We start from the raw sequence: 13,989 nt of genomic DNA, 5'->3' as shown, positions 1-13,989 counted from the left end.
AAAGTACATAACAATACACCAAAGTTAAAAACAAATCACGAGTAAGAAAAATAATAAAAGGGGGATTCAATTGGTTTTGGACATTATCAATCGGGGAAGGCCTGCCGGAAGAGAAAGGTTTTTGTTGCCTTTTTAACAGTCTCGAGTGAGAATAATTGGCGAATCTCTTCCGGCAGGACATTCCACATTTTTGGGGCAGTGACAGAAAAGGACCTCCGGGTGGTCACCGCCAGTCTGGTCTTTCTGGATTGTAAGAGGTTTTCCCCAGAGGATCGGAGTGTACGGGAAGGATTGTATGGGAGGAGGCGTTCCTTCAAGTAGACTGGACCCAGGCCATGTAGGGCTTTATAGGTGATAACCAACACCTTGTACTGTGCCCTGAAGCTAATAGACATTGTGTGATATCATGTGATAATCTTTACATTATTGCGCTATATTGCTGGGAGCATATTGCTATCCCATCTTTTTTGCCAGTTTGATGGCTCAAAATAATGCTACTGGATTTGAGGACAATCAAAAGGAATATTGTTTTCCCCATCCTTCCTAGTGAGAAGTGACTGGGGAAATAAGTAGGTCCATTGCTTTGGCTTGTATTTTTGTTCAGAAGTCCAGGCAAGAGATACAGGAAGATTTCTGGAGATTGTTTTAAGCTAAGAAATGGTAGCTAGTTTGCTATGCAGTTTTGCTTTTGAAATGTGAAAGTTGGCAACCTAACTTGTTCCAATGCCAGAATATCACTTCCTCTCAGACTACATGCTTTTCCTGAACTGGCAGAATTTGGGGGTATATTTTAACAATTGCATAAAAATCTCATTAACAATGCCAAAGCCATTTTATCCATTTAAAACAGAATTTGGATCCCAGTTGTAGGAAGAAGTCCTGACTTCATGGAAATAATTTTCAGCAACAAGCATCTTACTATGGTATTGTTCAAATTGATCCTAAATGGAGGTTCTCTCTTTAAACAACTAAGTTAAAAGACAAGAATGTGGGATGTTTTTTTTTTTCATATGAAGAAAATTGGGCAAAATTGGGGGTTTAAAAAGCAATTATCCCATGCAAAACGCAATATCATAATTAAGATTTTCACATGACATCACTATTAAACAGGCAATAAACAGCAACAAATTATTCGTGGGGAAATCCTAAAAATGATTTCTTGCTGTTTATTGCCTATTTATTGCCCGTTTAATAGTGATGTGTGTGAAAATCATATGTGCAATATTGCATTTTGCACAGGATAATTACTGTTTAAACCCCTGATTTCCCCAGTGTGATAAGATCTATAGATTTAAATAAAACATTAAAAACATTTTTATTGGCACTGAGTGGCATGTTCACTAGCAATAGCAAGTACATTTCTGTACCGCTTATCAGTGCGCTTAAGCACTCCCTAAACAGTTTACGAAGTGTAAGCTAGTTGCCCCCAACAATCTGGGTACATATTTTAGCAACCTCAGAAAGATGCCAGGCTGAGTTGACCTTGAGCCCCTGGCTGGGATTGAACTCACACCCTTATGTTTTTTGAGTGAGTGGCTGCAGTGCAGGCACTTAACCACCATGCCACCAGGGCTCCTAATTCAATGAATCACCTTCCAACCCCTAATTCAGGTAATGAGCAAGGGGGAAATTAATCTTGTAAATGATAGTAATAACACCATTTCTCATGATCTTTTCCTCCAGACATGCTTTATCTCTATTGATGATTTGCTTGAAGCTTTTGATACATTTTTAGAACCACCCTCCTTAGAATATAAAATATGGCTGAAAATTGCTCTTGATGTTGCTCTCAAAACTTTCAAAGAACATCTTCCTAACCAGGTAAGTTGTAGATTGGATTCCTGCTGCTGCTGCTGCAATAACAGATGCCATTTTACATTTCCTCTCTTTCTTACAATTTTAACAGAAAGGCTTGGTCAGTGCATTACATTATTATTTCATGTTTAGTTTGTGGTCTACTAAGACATCAAAATTGTTTCACATGTGCTATTGTTACAGGTGTTGCCCATCCTATATTTGGGTGTTGGATTTTTCCTTCCCAAACATTTGTTGTTTTGTGCTTTCAAGTCGTTTCTGACTTATGGTGACCCTAAGGTGAAACTATCATAAGACTTTTTTTGGGACTGAGAGTGGGTGATTCATCCAAAGTCACACAGTGGTTTCCATAAACCAATGGAAAACCAAACCCTGATCTACACTCAAACTGCTAAACCACGTTGGCTCTCACCTAAACATACTACATTATATTTATCCTTACTGAACTTAATTTTTTGGGTTTTGCCCCAGTTCTCCAATATGAATCCTGCTTCTTGTTTCTAAGATACTGGCTACCTTCTCCAGTTTGATATAATTTGCATATTTGATAAGCATGTCCTCTATTTCATCTCCCAAATTGTTTATAAAGGTGTGAAACATCTGGACCCAGGACCGAATCCTTTGGCATTGTGTTTGTCACTTCTGTCCAGGATGAAGGGGAGCTATTACTGACCACACTTTGGGTTCTGTTCATCAAGCAATTAAAAATACACACCATACTAGCTTTTCTAGCCCATGTTTTATCAATTTGACTTCTTTTTGAAAAACTAAGACTGGGTTTTAGTAATCACAGTATTCCTTTTCTGCCATTTTGAATCCCATGATGGGAGAAAGGGAGATATAAATAAAATAAAATAGATAACAGAATGCTCACAGACTGTTTAATTATTTATTTTGGAACCTGATATAGACTTCAACATACATGATAAATAATTTTAAGAAATTGCTATTATGGTTGGTATGGAATAATAAAGTGCATATATGTGTATGTATATAGGTTTAGTTTATTATAAGATTACCATTCTTAAAATTATATTTTTGTATATTTGTGGAAAACTTGACAAAATTTGAAAAAAATAATTTGAGTAGACAGAATAGATGCAGATTGGTAAATATGAGAACTGGTTGCTTGTAGTGCAAACTGATTTATACTTTCTTAGGAAACAGAACAAGGAAATTAAAGAAAAAAGTAAATGTGCATGTGCATATAGTATCTTCCATTCATCAAAGTCTCTTGTCATATGCCAAAGTATGGAATAGGATAAAAGAAAAAGAATACATTTAAAAACAAAACAATATATTTAAATGTTTACTCCTGAAATGCATTCTCTATCAGAATGATTTTGTGAATGATAGTTTAAATTAAAGTTTAAGCTATTGAGGTATTATCATATTGCAATGATTATCAATGATAACATAATTCTCACTATATGGTTTGGCATTCTAGGACTGGTCATACAGGATGTGTGTACAATATTCTAATTTGTATGTGGTAGATGTACCAAACCACACCAAATGTGATATTTTTGATAGCGCTTTGGATGATGTTATTCTTGTACATGGAACTGTACAAGATTGTCAGTTGGGGCACCGTTACTGTGCACCATGCATTTTACCTAAAACCTGTCACCAGGTAAGGAGAATTTTTGTAACTAGACCATAGTATAGCTTCAGTGCTGGAGAGAGGGAGCACACCTGCAAACTGCAAGAGAAAATAAAAGAAAAAATGAAGGTGGTTTTTAAAATGTTTCTTTTTAAAAATGTCCGTAAAAGCCTTTTGTGTACTGAGCATGCCCAACCCTGTCAATCTAGCTCCACCTTCAATTCTCTTTCGTCCACCAGTAGAGAAACCTAATTCTGATAGTTCTCTGACTGAGCACTCTCTGTACGGTTAGATGGTTCTATTATTATTATTATTATTTTACTTTGAGTTTGCCCAACAAAAAGAAGAGAGAGGTTGTTTATTTTTTCCTCTTTTCCCCACCAGGCTGGGTGCCCTTTTCTGGGCTTCTTATGGCCTCCACCTCTCTTTTCAAACTTTGTGTCTCCTGCAATAGGAAAGTTGTGCTTGCCTTTATTTGTCTTGGGGAAAGCCACATTGCTGAGCATTGCTCCATTTGCTGTTCTTTTACTCCTCAAATGCTTCAGAATAGAGCCCAGTGCTTGAAACTTTTTTAAGCTGGGAGCATTCTCTCTTGCTTGCTGAACTCTCAACTTCATCTCAGGACACTTGGCCCTCATTCCAATTTCCAAAATACTGAGGATCCTGAAGATTTCAAAGAAAATGTCTTCTTCTACCCCTGTCACCTCTATACCGGCCCCCTTGGTATCGACCCCCTCAATATTGATAGCCTCAACATCGATGCCCTTGGGCCCAATGGCCTCAATATCATCTACAGTTAGTTCGGATTCTATGGCGATCCCTGCTGCTTCGGCTGCACCGGTGCAGGAAATTCCCTGTTTCTTGAGAGAAGCTGTGTTCCTACAAAGAGAAGAAAAGATCTCTGGCTACCAGGGGAGAATCTGAGGCTGACAAGCTTAAGAAAAAGCATAAGACCAAGTAGGGATGTAAAGAATATTCTCCAAAATTCGAAAATTAGGAGAAATATGCCTAATTCGACAATTTTGATAACATTTTAGAGAGAAGAAATTTCTGAGTACTTCTCGATCAATGAGTAAGAATATTATTTTTAATAATATCAAAATGAAGGGAAGAGAGAGACTTTGAGCTGACAAATTCGACATCTAGGGTTTGGGTATTTTGCGTAAGAAAAGCTACCATTCATCCTGGCTTTTACCAGGGGCTATTTCCTTTGTTAGTGTGATTTACCCCCATCTTTTCTCACTCACAGAACAAAAAGAGGGAGCCTTCTCCACTTTACATCATGCTCTGCCATTCAAATTCTCACAAAAGAGAAGAAGGAGGTGGGGATGTCAAAGAGGGATGTCAAATAATAATAATAATTTATGCCCAGCTCTTCAGCCAAAAGGCTATCAGAGCAGCTTATAAATTACTAGATATTTCCCTGCCCTCAGGCTTGCAATCTAAAGGGACAAGAGACAAAAGGAGAAGCGAATGAATGGCAGGGGAAAAGTTCAGCAGATCCTCATTTCTCCACATTCTCTTTTGTGAGGGTCACATTCTCTCAGCCTCAGAGGCAGGACATGACCAACTCTCTCTGCACCTTTTCCATGGTGATGCTAAGATCATTCAATAGTAATAATAATAATACCCCTTACCCAAAATGCTGAGAACTAGATGTATTTTGGATTTTGGAGTTTTTCAGAGTTTGGTATATTTTTATACAGTATGTCTAATGGGATATAATGGGAGATGGGATCCATGTATGTCTCATATGCATCTCATAGACATAGACTGAAGGTAATTTAATGCACAATATTTTAAAAATAATGTTCTGCTTCTGTACACTGAGCTTCAGCAAAACCCTGAGACCACTATTCCTTGTATAATTCAATAATTCAGTAATTTCTCTAAACCTTCAGGATTCCCAAGTTTCCTTGAGTTGGGGTCAGACTAGATGCTCTCAGGGTCAGTTTTGGGTTTTGGAATAATTTAGGTTTCAGAAGTCCAGAGAAAGGAGACTCAGACTCTACTCTGGACATTTCTCCTGAGAATGGACTCATGTTTTCAAAAACAGTCATTTCTGGATTTTTGCAACAACAAAAAAGAGACGCACCACAGACTGCTGGGAACTGCAGTCTAATAAGGCTATAGTATATCTTTCTACAATGTAGATGGACACCTCCATTACATAATTTGTTAAGGATGCTTTGACTGGGAGTTCCTGCATGGCAGAATGGGGTTGGACTGGATGGCCATTCTTGGGGTCTCTTCCAACTCTATGATTCCATGATTCTATAGCACTCTGAGCCTACTGTGATTTTAATTGTTTTTAAATGTATAAAGGTATAAAGTTATAAAGTCTTATAATGCAAGCCATGCACTGATGGACTATTGCACAATAATTTTGTATTGATTGATTTTATACCCTGCCTTTCTCCCAAAATAGGATTCTCTTAAAGGGGTTTGTTTATTATAAAAAGAAAGGAACGTATAATGGCTTGGAATTAAAAATTATGATTGATAGATAGATAGATACAGTAGATAGATAGATAGATAGATAGATAGATAGATAGATAGATAGACAGACAGACAGATAGGTCTTGGAATTAAAAAGTGTGTGTGTGTGTGTGTGTGTGTGTGTCTTAAAATTAAAAATCCCTCTTGGAAGTGGGAATGAAATGTTGTGTGGATGCAGCCTGGGTTCTTAGCTCAGCTCAGAAGTTGGAATACTGTGTCTCAAAGCATGAGCAGAGTGGCTGCCGCTCGTTGCTCGTGCAGCTGCACTTTGCTTTATCGAGCTGAATTTATCTGATCTAAACACCTTCAGAGGAGGGACTCAGTTTGCATCTGCACTGAAAAAATAATCCAGCTGGCCACTTTAACTGCCCTTGGCTCCATGTTGTGAAATGCTGGGATTTGTAGTTTTCTTTTTTTTTTTTTTTATTTGTTCTTTTTCAAAGTTTTTGACAAATACAAAAAAGAACAGAAACAAAGACAACAACCAAATATTATTACAATAACAATACATATGACTTTCACGTATCTAGACAATATATTCCTCACTCCCCTCCCCACTACATTTAACATTAATAAAACACAATTAACATATACTATACCTTCCCACTATTTGAGTCTCTATACAATGTATCAATTTTCCATTGTTTTATCTTACATGTAGCTTAAATGTTTCCTTTACTAGATTTACAATAAGTTCAATTGCAATTTTCAGACATAGGTTACTTATCCTAGAAATCTTTGAACAATCTTTTTCCCTGTAATCTAATCCAAGCAAGTAAATCCATATGAACATATTATCAAAGAATAAAAATATGTAAAGCATACCCTTTAATCTAAATTCTTAATTGTCTTCCGATTAAATTAAATTGTAAGAGAGACATAAATTCAGTCTCAATGCACTATATACATTTTTTAATCAGAAGACCTAAGTTCAAATTGAGATCTGATTTCCAAAACTTTCAAGTTTTGTTTCTACCCACCTACTAAATTTAATATTATACTATTATCTTAGGACCAGTATATTTTTCCATTTTCTTTCTATATATGTATAAAAAGGTTCCCACTCTTTTTTAATGGATTCTTCATTTTTTTTCCCTCATCCAGCACGTCATCTTATCCATTTCTGCCATTTCAAATACTTTCATTAGCCATTTTTCCATGGATGGGGTCTGGTCAGATTTCCAAAATGTAGCGTATACGATTCTAGCACATGTAAGAAGATTGTCACTATGAGTTCTATTTTGATCTCCTTTTCCCTCCTCTTTTTCTTCCTCTGAATCTGATTTGTTTGTGGGTTCCCCTGCCTCTTCTTCTTCTTTGTTTGGGTTTTCTCTTCTCTCCAAATCCTTTTTGTATTTTTTAAGAAATTCTTTCATTTTCATTATAGAGTTTACTTTGAACGGTTCTGATTTATATTTAAAGGATACTCCTTCCAATCTGTCCCACCTATATATAATGTCATTGTCTTTTAGCAACGTAACAAGAGGTCTATACTCGGATCTTTTTTTCAGGATTCTTAAGGGTATATCTTTATACACAATAAGCTCCTCCCCTTCACATTCTAACTTTTGATCATAATTTAGTTGTATAATTTCATCCCTAATTTTTTTCCTCGTAAAATAAATAACAATGTCCCGCGGTAGCCTCTTCTGCTTTGCTATTTTAGAATTAATGCGGAACATTTTACTTATTTCCCATTGGAATTGATCTTGATCTGCTCCAATATAGTCTGCTAGTATAGGTGCTAAGTAATCATAAAGATCCTCGTTCTCCTTTTCTTTTAAGCCTCTGATTTTTATACAGTTCTCGCGTTGTTTTTGATCTTGCAGGGCTCTCTCATCTAATTCTCTTTCGTAGTTTCTTTCTAAATCTATTACTTTCTTATTGATCTTATTAGTCTTATCCTCTATTTTACCTATATTTTTTTCCATTAGGGAGATGTCTTCAGTTGCTTTCCCTAGGGTTTCCTTAATGTCCTTTAGTTCTGTCCTGATTTCCTGACGGATCTCTTGTTTAATCTCTTTCCTCATGGCATTCATATCTCTTTTCAGTGCTTTTATATCTTCCTTCATATCCAGGTATAAAGTCTTTAACTCCTCTAGTAGAGTTGTCTGTTCAGATGAACTGGCTCCGACCGAGGTTCTTCTCTGGAGTCCGGGATCAAATTTTGCTCTCCTTGTATTCATTTTCCCTTTGTTATATCTATCCCTGATATAACTCCTTCCTTATTACAATTCTACTCCTTCTCCTTCCCAATAGTCTATAATTCTATTTTTAATTTCCTTTTCCTCAGCTTCTTTGCTTTCTTCTTTTATCTCCTCCTATTAGTACTATCCTTACCTAGTTTCCCTATTACATAGCCTTTTATCTCAGTTTAAATAGTTTCTCTGGCTTATCTTCAATATTTTTCCAAGTCTTTCCTCCTATTCTGTTCCCTTCTTGGTCCTCTGTCTTCCTCCGTTTTTTAAGCTTCGTTAGTTTAAATCCTCTCCAACACTCTCACTCTTCGTTTTTTCCCCTTTACTAATTTTCCTTTGTTACAGTCCTTCTTTTACAGCTTCTCTTTAGTCTCCTTCTAATAGCAGTGGATTTATTTTATTTTATTATTTGTATTTGTCTTGTTTCAGTCCGTTTGAGTTTGAACTAATTCCTTTGTTCCTTTACTAACTCCAGCTGTAACAGCAGCCCAGCTGATTGTCAATTGCCGGTTTCCCCAGCTGTTAGTAATTTGTTTTGCTCAAACTTTGCTTCTTTCATTCAATCCCATGCATTAAATAAATGAATAATGAATAAATAATAAATAAGCTTTCAAATTTCAGGGGCCAGAGCCCAGATTTCAAACAAGTCCAAATAAATTTACTGTAAGAGAGTCCGTTTAGGTATGCTTAGGATGCAGCGTGGATGCAGCTTGAATCACACAACTTTAGTTCAAATTTTACTCACTTTTTCTGCCCTTGAGTGGTTCTATCTCCTTCTGTTCTAAAGGCTAGATTCCGAAGATAATTCAGACTTTAAAGACCCAAACAGCTTTTTGTTATTTTGCCCTTTTTATCTGTCGTCGCTGGTTTAAAAAGATGGGGGCGGCTCTCAGAGCCTTATTCGGCTCTACTTTGCTGGCGGCGACTACTCCAAAGTCCCCGCACCTCCGTCTCCTCGCCGAAGCCCTCCGGCTCAGGAGAAAAGAAGGGGGTGTTTAGAGGGGACTCGCTGAGCTTCTTCACCCAAGTAATGCCATACCTGGGGTTTTTCCCCGCCTCGCGCTAGTCTCAGCGTGCAGGAAAAGCGCCAGCAAAGAGGACGGTCTCCAGAGAACCTGAAGCTTGCGTCCGACGGGCTGCCGTTCCCAACCGGAAGTTCGGGATTTGTAGTTTTCGTGGCACCTGACAGATGACTCAACAGGTCCTCAAAACTACAGATCCCAAGATTCCATTGCACGAAGCCATAACGGAAGTTAAAGTGGTGCCATCGAGGTGTTGAGGGTAAACGCTCAACCCTCTTTTTGTGTCTTGGGGGGGCTCTTAGCCTCTCAAAATGGTGGCACTTAGTCTTGAACCCCCCCCTTCCCAAAATCCTGGCTACGTCCCTGGTGGGTCACACTATCTCAGCTTGAGGGGCATCCCATGGCAAAACTCCTCTTTATGCCAAGAAAACCCTCGGTTTGTCCCATCTTCCAGTGACATCCTGATGTTGAACAGGGGTCAGACTAGATGTCCTCTAGGACATGCTACTAGAGAGGTCCCTTCCTCACCACTACTCCCTTCTCCTTTTGTGTTGTGCCTTGTTAGATTGTAAGCGTGAGGGCAGGGAACCGTCCGATTAAAACGATTGTATGTACAGCGCTGTGTAAATTTGCAGTGCTTTATAAATAAAGGTTAATAATAATAATAATAATACATGTCCTCTAGTATGCCATGTATTCCTGTGTATTACTTCATAGCAGAAGGGGGTTGGACTGGATGGTCCTTGAGGGTCCCCTCAACTCTACTAATTCTTGTTGGGGCTTCAATCACAGTTTATTTGTTGACACTGGGCTTTTTTTGCCTTTTGTGTGTGTGCCTTCAGGTTTTTTTAAGCATAGGAATATTCTTTAAACCTCTGCCAAACTTCCTTTTGAGATGGTAATTGAGTTTGAAATGCAAAGTAATTAGCGTAATTATTCGCCTTGTCTTTTATTGTCATTCAGAGAAATCTGTGAAAAATATTTCGCTAGTTGCTGAAGGGGAGAGAAGAAATCACCTTTTGGAAGGGGCATTTGTGGGAAGAATATTTTTAAAAAAAATTCTCCTCAAGGTTTCTCTGACCGAGGAGAAAAACATGGGTTTCTCCAATCACTAAGACCAAGTCCCCTCCAACTATGTTTCTTGCCTCCGCCCCCATGGTCATGAGTTGTTTCCCCTGCTAGATCTTGCCACTCTCCATTTAGAGATCAGGCTGACATTTCTGCTTCCTCCTGGAGATTCTATTACTGTGACTCTTCATATACTTCAGCTTCATTTATGCAAGGGTACAGACAGAGGACTGTTGGAGAGAGTGCCCTTCATCTTATAGGTCCTGCTCTCCTTCATACCAAGATTGTTACCTATCAGAGGGAGCAGTCTTACAATTCTCCTTCTTGATACTGAGGATCTTAATTCTGTTCTCCTGCCTGTTACTGTGGCTTTCGGTCCAATTCCTATTTCAGATCTTCCACTTCTCCATCTCCATTCTTGTGTCCAGAGGAGCGAATCACCAGGGTCCCTTGCCCACCGCCTCGCAACATGGCGACGGTATTGTGTCCTCCTTTCCACCTCTCTCTTCAGCCTCTATGACAGTGGTACCACTCACCACTCGGTATTGACACCCATCCCTGCTGTAATTCCTCTAGTTTCGACGGTGCATGTTTACTCCATGGTACGCATGTGTCTTCAACACCGCAAGTATCTTCATTTCGCCATAGACAGAGATCTCTATCAATATAATGTCTTACCCTTCAACCTCTCTACCGCCCCCAGGGTCTCCACGAAGTGCATAGCAGTGGTAATCACATATCTGCAAACCCAAAGGATAAAAATCTTCCTGTACTTAGATGATTGGCTTCTAGTATCGTCCTCCTAACACAACTGTTTTGAGATGTCCATCACACTCTGTTTCTCTTCATTGACCTTGATCTTACCATCAGTCCCTCCAAGTCCATCTTGGAACCAGTCAAAGTGATAGAGTGCATTGGAATGTCTCTGGACTCTGTAATGGCTCATGCCTATCTACCTACTCAAAGAGTTGAGTCTCTCTGGTCTCGCATTCAAACTGTTCTTCGTCTCTCCCATCCATCAGTGAGGGACATCCAGCAACTACTAGGCCTCTTGGCATCATGGTTGCCCACCTGGTGCACATGAAGTTTCAGCTTCATGTGTTTCCAGTCTGTCTTTGACCACCTCCACAATCAACAGTCCAAAAGACTTACTCTCCCAACAGAAGTGCAGACTTTGCTCCAGTGGTGGAACATCCCTCAAAATATTGTTGGAGGGATGCCATTCCAGCCTCCTCAGCCTTCCAGGATGGTCACCACAGATGCCTCCATTATGGGCTGGGGAGCTTATTACGGGGATCTTTGAGTTCAGGGACACTGGTCTCTTTCAGAGTCATGAATGCATATCAATGCCCTAGAACCTCTAGCGATCATCAAAGAGTTCAGAGCATTCAAGAACCACCTGCGCCACAAGATGGTCCAAATGGTCATGGACAATACCACTGCAGTCTGCTACATTAACAAGCAGGGCAGCCCGACTCTCCACCGCTTCTCTGCCTTGCCCTCCAGCTTTGGAGGTGGTGCAGTATCCTCTCCATCTATCCAGTGGCAGTCCATGTAGCAGGCAAAGACAGTGTTTTGGCGGATTCTCTGAGCCAGGACAGGGCTCTGCAACACAAGTGGACCTTGTCACCCAAAACATTCGAGTTCATCACATCTTGACGGGACACTCCCTAGCTGGATCTCTTTGGCTCTCCCGAGAATGTGAAGTGCCCATTGTTTTGCACCAGGGCCAATCAAGGGACAAACTCCCTAAGAGAAGCCTTTCTCTTGAGCTGGACACACCACCTTCTCTATGTCTTTCCTCCCCTTTCTGTAGTGGCGAGGATAGTGGTCAAGATGGTGGAGGAAAAGTCCAATGTGATACTGGTGGCTCCATACTGGCCGAGACAACCCTGGTTCACCCCTCTCCTCCACCTGTTCAAGGACTGTTATCTCAAACTTCTAGATTGGCTGGACCTTCTCTCCCACTCCAGTGGGGCAGGTTTCCACCTAGATGTTCATAGTCACCACCTAACAGCCTGGAGGATCCAGCACTGTCCTCTTTTGAACTCCTGAAGGTTCCCTTTGCCTCCTGTAAAGACTCCACCAGGCACTCCTATTCTTACAAATGGAGATGCTTTTGTTCATTTGTCTACAGCTTTGCACTTCTTCCACCTACATGATGAAAGACTAGCTTTCTCTTCTCTTAAAGTTTGTTTGTCTGCCATAGCGGCTAACCAGCCTCATGGCTCACTCTCTGCAAAACTCTTCACTTCACCTCCAATTAAAAGATTCTTCAAAGTACTACATCACCTGTACCCTCCAGTTCCTCTGTTACCGACTCCCAGGTCACTTTCTTTGGTGCTTATGCAACTCATGAGGCCCCTAGTTGAGCCTTTGGGTTCAACCTTACTGAAGCTATTGTCTTTTAAGACAGCATTCCTGGTTGTCATCACCTCAGCCAGAAGATCTTCTGAACGTTCAGACAAACCTTATCTCATTTTCCACAAAGACAAGGCTGTGCTAAGACTAGATATCTCCTTCCTCCCCAAGGTGGTCTCCTCTTTCCATCTTTCTCAGGACATTGTTCTGCCTACCCTTTATCTGGAACCATCTACTCCTTTGGGAAAAAAAACTATGCATACTCTGGATGTTCACTGTGCTTTGGCATTTTATACTCCATGTTCTGCGGAGTTCATGTTCACCAGCAAGTTCTTTGTTTGTTATGGCGGACCTAGGAAAGGCCACCCTGTTTCTTCACAACGGCTTGCAAAATGGATTGCACAAACTATTCTCCTAGCCTATGAACTGGCTAAACACCCTCCTCCTGTTGATGTGCACCTAGACTCAACCAGGGCTGTCTCCTCATCTGCTGCCTTCCTCTGTGGTGTCTCCCTGTCTGACCTGTGCAAAGCTTCTACATGGTTGTGGAGAGCTGGCAGAAATGGGCCAGCCTAGCAATGACCAGTAGGAAGAGAGCTGGCAGAGATGGGCTAGCCTGGCTACAGCCAATAAAAAGAAAGAAGGTGCCAGCCAATCAAATTGGGGGCTGGAGAAGGTAGAGCTCGATTGGTGTGGTTGGGCATGCTCAGTACATGGGAGTGGCCGGGGCTACCTGCCAATCTGCTCAGCTTTTTAGCTTCCGAATGGAGTCCCTGCGCAGCCGCAAAACCCTGTTGTGTGAGGACACACTATCCACCATTGATATGGTGGGGAGGTGGATGTTGTCTTTTTCTATCACCAAGAATACATTTGCCCACAATCATGTTTGACCATAGATGCAGTGAATCAGGCTGCTGTATGTGCTAATGTCATCAGCTGTATATGTTACTATATACATGTATGGTTCAGAATATTCGATCCTTGGGAGAGGCAGGAAATATAAATAAACATCATCATCATCATCATCATCATCATCATCATCATCATCATCATTATTATTGGAAAACCCTATAGAGCAGTTAGAAGTGAAGCACCACCAGTTTATGTGGTAACCTTTCTCAACCTGGTACCCTACAAATGCATTGAAGTACAACTGCCATCTGTACATGGCTTCTATATTTCAAAAGGAAATCTGTAAATCTCCAGTAATCAGTCCTCTAAAGGAGGCTATACTCAAATACTGCGGTCCCTAGAACATCTCACCACTTGGGGAGGCAGAGTGAATGTAACAGTATATGCACAGTATAGAGAGTGTTATAAAGTATGTGTATTTAATATAATTGCTGGCATGGAATGGTATATAATGATAGTTCCATATTTTTGTTATAAAATGATTTTTTAAATACCAAAGTTCATTATAATA

The 13,989-nt window shown here is 40.0% G+C and overlaps 1 protein-coding gene across 3 annotated transcripts in view; it reads left to right on the top strand.

Moving 5' to 3' along the window:
• The first annotated feature begins 1,576 nt into the window (after nucleotides 1-1,576).
• Nucleotides 1,577-13,989, top strand: part of LOC121919591 (sodium/hydrogen exchanger 10-like) — a 29,564-nt gene continuing 17,151 nt past the window's right edge. For 2 of the 3 annotated variants that reach the window (XM_042446335.1, XM_042446334.1), the window contains exons 1-2: nucleotides 1,577-1,821; nucleotides 3,263-3,448. In XM_042446335.1, the coding sequence (XP_042302269.1) occupies nucleotides 1,615-1,821; nucleotides 3,263-3,448 (393 nt within the window). In that variant the 5' untranslated portion in view covers nucleotides 1,577-1,614. The remainder of the gene's footprint in view (nucleotides 1,822-3,262; nucleotides 3,449-13,989) is intronic. The other variant, XM_042446336.1, reaches the window with a different exon arrangement.

This window comes from Sceloporus undulatus, chromosome 1 (assembly GCF_019175285.1).
Source record: "Sceloporus undulatus isolate JIND9_A2432 ecotype Alabama chromosome 1, SceUnd_v1.1, whole genome shotgun sequence".
NCBI lineage: Eukaryota > Metazoa > Chordata > Lepidosauria > Squamata > Phrynosomatidae > Sceloporus > Sceloporus undulatus.
Note: the sequence above shows the minus strand (reverse complement) of the source record. Positions and strands in the feature narration are given on the sequence as shown.